The sequence below is a fragment of the Sinocyclocheilus anshuiensis genome, unplaced genomic scaffold, assembly GCF_001515605.1.
Source record: "Sinocyclocheilus anshuiensis isolate Anshui unplaced genomic scaffold, SAMN03320099.WGS_v1.1 scaffold371, whole genome shotgun sequence".
In the NCBI taxonomy this organism is placed as follows: Eukaryota; Metazoa; Chordata; class Actinopteri; order Cypriniformes; family Cyprinidae; genus Sinocyclocheilus; species Sinocyclocheilus anshuiensis.
In genome coordinates, this window is record NW_015549597.1 from 1422333 (window position 1) to 1428187 (window position 5855).

Here is a 5855-nt window from a genome sequence, read left to right on the forward strand (position 1 = left end):
ATTTCGGGCATTTGTCGGCGATTTCGCAAAACCTGTCTGCGAGTGAAAAATCGGGCTAAAATCGTGCAGTGTGAACTCGGCATAAGTCAAACACTTCAATGCTACTTGTGAATTAAAAAAAAAATATATAGGAAAACTAAATCAATACAGTCGTTCACAATACTCTGCATGTTAACTTTTTTAACAGTATCAGAACATATTAACATAGTATCAAACCCGAATACCATCATCAGTAGTCCTACTTATATGTACTTGAAAACTAAAACATAATAAAAGCATTACTGATGTGAAATCATAATGAAAACAATGTACTTCACTTTAACACTATATGTAAACAAAAGGTCAATAAAACTTAAAAAATATATAATAAATTGTAACATTATTAAACTCCTGGTCACAATATGCAATGTAGACGTGTGAAGGCAAACATGTGATATGATGCACTCCCACAGACAAGTAGTAAAATTATCAACTTATTGTCACAGGACCGGTCACGTCCAAACCCATAATTCATTCATTTTTTCCATCGATAAGTCAATGATGAACTAAAGACCTGGTCATTTGCTGCAACTTTCGATTAGTTTTTGTATAATTTTATGTGAACCTCTGGCTGGTTCCATCTTGTGAAGGGTGAAGACATGGAAATATTCAGCACACCGGCACCAACTTAACATGATGTATCATTTTAGGTAAATACATGAATGTGAGAATCACCAATAAATCATACACCAGACCATTCTGGCTCATAATTGGATGCATTTTCTGCATTGAGTTTTACTCCGAGTTAATGTTTTAAGTAAACCGTATCTTTACACCACAATTCAAGACATTTTAACTGTAGTTAATCAAGGTCTAGGCCACCATTTACTTTCAGCCCAGCCAGTTGATAAGGTGCAACACCTTTGGCTTTATTTTAACCTTTTACCTGTTGCTTTTTTCCTAAATGAAACGCAGATGCATACAGGTGGACTTTATGTGGTGAAGGTGACGGGAAAAGAGTGTGACGTGAATATTTGCTTACCCCATTCCTCCTCTGCCACGGGGTCCTCCACGACCACCTCTGTCAAACCCACCCGCTCCTCGACCTCCAAAGCCACCTCCGCGCCCACGTCCACCTCTACCATCCTGGCTATATCCACCATCCTGGCCACCATAGCCGCCTCCTCCACCACCACTCATTGGCGGGGCATCCTGGCTGTAGCCTAGAATAGAAATACAACACATTGACATCGAAATACATCACGTCTGCCTTAAACATTCCAGCCTTGTACTGCATTAGAACTTTGAAATAACTTTTTGAGTAGATATGTAGGACTTGTTGACACCATATAGTTTATCAGCTGATGTTAAGAGCTTTTTCTAATTTATCTGTATTGGTCGATTGGAAGTATATTGACCAATGCTGGAGAACAAACTGTGCATGCTCATTTCCTCTACTTTTACATTTAGATTACATTTGTTGTCGTATAAAGGCTGGAATACACCACACGACTTTGGCCAGATTTTTTTGCCCCGAATTATAGTTTGCATATTTGAGTTGACAGATTTAACAGAAAATCACACAGTATATGATGGCCACAGATGTTCTAATGTTACGTGACCTTTCACAAGCATTCCAATATGCGAATATTTTCATAACAACATGAGCCGCTTGAAATGATGACAGTTATCAATGTTACTGATATTCAAAATGATAACCAAGCGCTGCTTTGTTTACGTTTCGTATATCTGCGTTTATTTCGTATATCTTTGTTTCGGTTTCTCCTTTTGAATGACGAATATTTACTATTGATAGCTGCTGATATAGACAGCTAACTCCTCTCACGCAGGTGCAGAACGCATATGTTAGTTTGCAGTCGTCTGTAGTTTGAGCGGTGTGTGCAAGTGCAGCTTTTTGGTCCGACGCCATCGACAACACCGTCAGCTTTCGTCGCCACTAGTTCTTTGAAGTCGGCTTGGTGTGTCCCAGCCTTTAAAGGTATAATTCACCCAAGAATTAAAACTCTGTCATTAATTACTCACCCTCATGTCGTTCCAAACCCGTAAAACATTTCATCTTCGGAACACAAATTTAGATGTTTTGATTAAATCTGAGAGCTTTCTGACCCTGCATAGACAGCAACAGAACTGACAAGTTCAAGGCACAGAAAGGTAGTAAAGACATCGTTAAAACAGTCCATGTGACATCAGTGGTTCTACTTCGTCATGCACTGTGGTGCTCTCGTGAACGTGCGTCGAAGACTGACACAGAAGAGAAGAAATTGTTGAATAAAGTCATTATTTTTGTTTTCTTTGCGTACAAAAAGTATTCTCGTAGCTTCATAAAATTAAGGATGAACCACTGAAGTCACATGGACTATTTTAATGATGTCTTTACTACCTTTCTGGGTCTTGAATGTGGTAGTTATGTTGCTGTTTATGGAGGGTCAGAAAGCTCTTGGATTTCAGCAAAATATTTTAATTTGTGTTCCAAAGATGAATGAAAGTCTTACGGGTTTGGAATGACACAAGAGTGAGTAATTAATGACAGAACTATCCCTTTAAATGGAATATTTAGAAATTGAATGGAATTATAGTAATTAAATGGAATATTTATAAATATTAATTTTTTATCCTGTTTATTATAATGTTATGATGCCTAAATACACTCGTTTTGACTTATTTTAGTCTTTATGTGTTTCATTTTTTATTTTAGACAAAATACTACAGAACTGTAATATTTCTTTGCAAATTCTTTTTTTGTTCGTTTGTTTTTTTCTATTTAATAGTCAATAAGGTTTGTGCTTAGAATTACTTTAATTCTACAACATAAACAAATGAAGCAAGTATTTAAGCCAAGTTGAGTTGCTTGTTAACAAGTTTCTAAAAAAGAAAAATGCCAATTATATTCTTAAGTTTTGAACTACAAACTGAACAGCTCTATTTCCTATTACCATCAAATTCTATATGACGACGATTCTATATGCCGAACGAATCTCTCAAGCTCACCTCCCTGTCCGTACTGATTTTGTTGCCCATAGTTTTGAGCTGGAGGAGAGCTGTAGTTGGGAGATTGGTTGCAAGGCCCTCCTCCATGCTGAGAGGACTGGTGTTGCCCCCCGCTACCCCCGTATCCACTGCTCTGTCCTCCACTGCCCCCGTATCCTCCAGATTGACCCCCACCCTGCTGCTGCTGCTGCTGCTGACCGTAGCCAGATGACTGCGAGCTGCTGCCATAGCTGCTGAAACACAAAATGGGTTTAACATATTCTACTCAATATCATCACATTCTGTTCACTAAAAAAAACATTGAGCACAAGTATTATCTTTAACAAAACTAGCTTTAGACCCATTGACATCCAGCTGAAATCTCACCTAGAGGCAGATGGAGGAGCAGACTGCTGTTGATTATAGTTCGAATAAGAGGATTGCTGGTTGTAGCCTCCACTTTGAGCTGGAGGAGGCTGGCTGCTGTTACTGTAGCCTCCAGAGCTGTATGACTGACTGGACTGATTATAGCCCTGAGAGGGCGGCTGAGACCCATATCCTCCTATAAAACGACAAGGATTTAAATATGATAGCAAAAGATGGCCTATTCACAATATTTTCAGTTTAATTAGAGGCATTAATGAATAATACCTGATTGGGACTGTCCATAGCTGGAACTATATCCACCCTGATTATTAGCAGAGCTGCTCTCTGAGTTTTGGTTGTATCCTCCATAACTCTGCTGGCTGTAATTTTGGCTGGAGGGTTGACTGTAACTCTGGTTGGACTGTCCTCCATAACCACCATAACTGGGCACAACACAATGAAATTATTGTTTTAATCATAAACGTTAGCAATCGTTAAATATTATGATAACACTTTGGGAAGGAGGCTTTAAACTTACCCATGGCTTGAGGTTTGGGCATAATCTAAAGGGAAAAGACAACGTTCATTATAGATGGTGGCTGTTTTTGGTAATTTACAAGTATTTGCAAGATCAAAAATCAGTCTACGTTGGCCTTAGGAAGATTATAGTTCACAACAAAATGAACTGTCATTATTTATTCCCCCATGTCATTCTAAACCTATATGGCCGTCTTCTGTGAAACACAAATAAGATGTTTTTTTGTTTGTTTTGTGGTCCATACAACAGAGGTCAATGGTAACAGAATTTTTTGGATGAACTAACGTTATCCCCTTAATACAAGTAAACAAGCTCCCGTTTCTTAAAAGAATAACCGTCTCACTCACATAATTCATTAATGGTAATGGAAGCGTTCCAGTTTTGTCGCGTCAAGTGTATATGGGGTGTGGAGAACGCCAGATAGACCTAATTAATCATATTTAACATTATTAATTTATTGAAACTGAATTTAAATCGATGTACAGTGGGTTCGGTGCAAATATAGGTCAGCAGAACAAGCCAGTTAAAACTGAAAGCGCTGCAAACAAAATGGCGGATGCCGACATGTTCTTCGTTTTTCTTTTTCACAAATTAAACCATAAATGTATCAAATACGTCTAACGCTTGTGTAACATTTACATAACATCACTAAATGTCCTCACCACGCGCGAGTGACCCAAATAGAAGATTTGCGGAATATTGCGAGGTGCGTTTTGCATCAGATGCTGTTTAGGCAATGCCGATAGCGACTATTATAAAACGCGAAATCATATTGCACTGAACAAATCTTACCATTTGACGCCATAATCGCGCTTGAAATCGTTTTAGAAGCTTATGCAGAGGACCAGTTTGAGCAATGTTGCACAGTCACCTTCGGTTACCAACATTAACTGCGCGGAGGCTGACGCTGTTGTGTCGGTTTGAGCCTGTAGCCTGTAGTGATGTCACACTACCGTCCATTCAGCTTTTGGATGTTTACAGAACATTTAGACTACCATTATCAGTGTTGGGGAAAGTTACTTTTAAAAGTAGTGCATTACAATACTGCGTTACTCCCTAAAAAATATACAGTAAACGTGTGCAATTACACATTTAAAACCACTTGAAATCCAGACTTAAAGATGAAATATGTATAAGAAATTAACCCTATATGGTATGCATTATGTTCTATACATGAATTTTTTTTTTTTTTTTTTCAAAATAAATTTTTATTACATGAAATAGTTTCAATTATACAAATCAAAACAGTTTTTTGGGGGTGTTTAGGATAACGTTGCCATGTGGCAACAGTGTAGGCCTACCACAATGGAAAATGGCCAAAAAAGTAGTTTTTCTATTAAATTATGATTTTTCTTTTTATTTGAAATGCACATTTCTTTTAGAAATTGATGCGTCCGATCTTAATTTCCATCCAAATCTGCCACACACACATACAGACAGATACACATGCACACAAACACTCATCGTTACAGTCCATGAAGGCTAACTCATCCTCATTGTCATCACATGGAAGAGCCAACTCTGCACTCTTCCTATTGCCCTTTCCGTGAAATATTGCTGTATTCGTTTTCTGAAAAGAATAAATAATTTTCTTATTCATACATAAATACAACTATACTTCAATAAACACTTCAAATAAATAAATAACTGCAATCATTACAGTAAAACTATGTTAAACAATGTTGATTTGTGAATAAAAATTACTAACCAAGATGATGCAAAAAAAATATTAAAAATCCCCCTTGAGAAGAGATGTTCAGAAATGAGTTTAACAGAGCAATTTCTGGAGCACTTCAACAGGTGTCCTCCATGTGAGAGTGACAGTGGGAAAAAGTGTTTTGGAGGAACATTCAAATGTCATTTGACTTAAAAACAGCACATCATTGACTACCTTATGGCCAGCCCTTTTAATTACCATATTGCAATATATATATATATATATATATATATATATATATTTTTTTTTTTTTTTTTTTTAAAAAAA

At 37.2% G+C, this 5855-nt stretch overlaps 1 protein-coding gene across 2 annotated transcripts in view; it reads right to left on the reverse strand.

The window, feature by feature from the left end:
- The window catches only part of LOC107658502 (RNA-binding protein FUS-like), an 11814-nt gene extending 6990 nt beyond the window's left edge, over positions 1-4824 (reverse strand). Inside the window, exons 1-6 of one of the 2 annotated variants that reach the window (XM_016447086.1) lie at positions 4664-4824; positions 3872-3896; positions 3619-3776; positions 3355-3529; positions 2989-3221; positions 1022-1202 (exon numbers count right to left, since the gene is read on the reverse strand). In XM_016447086.1, coding sequence (XP_016302572.1) covers positions 1022-1202; positions 2989-3221; positions 3355-3529; positions 3619-3776; positions 3872-3896; positions 4664-4676 — 785 coding nt within the window. In that variant the 5' untranslated portion in view covers positions 4677-4824. The remainder of the gene's footprint in view (positions 1-1021; positions 1203-2988; positions 3222-3354; positions 3530-3618; positions 3777-3871; positions 3897-4663) is intronic. The other variant, XM_016447087.1, reaches the window with a different exon arrangement.
- Between the last annotated feature and the right edge of the window lie 1031 nt (positions 4825-5855).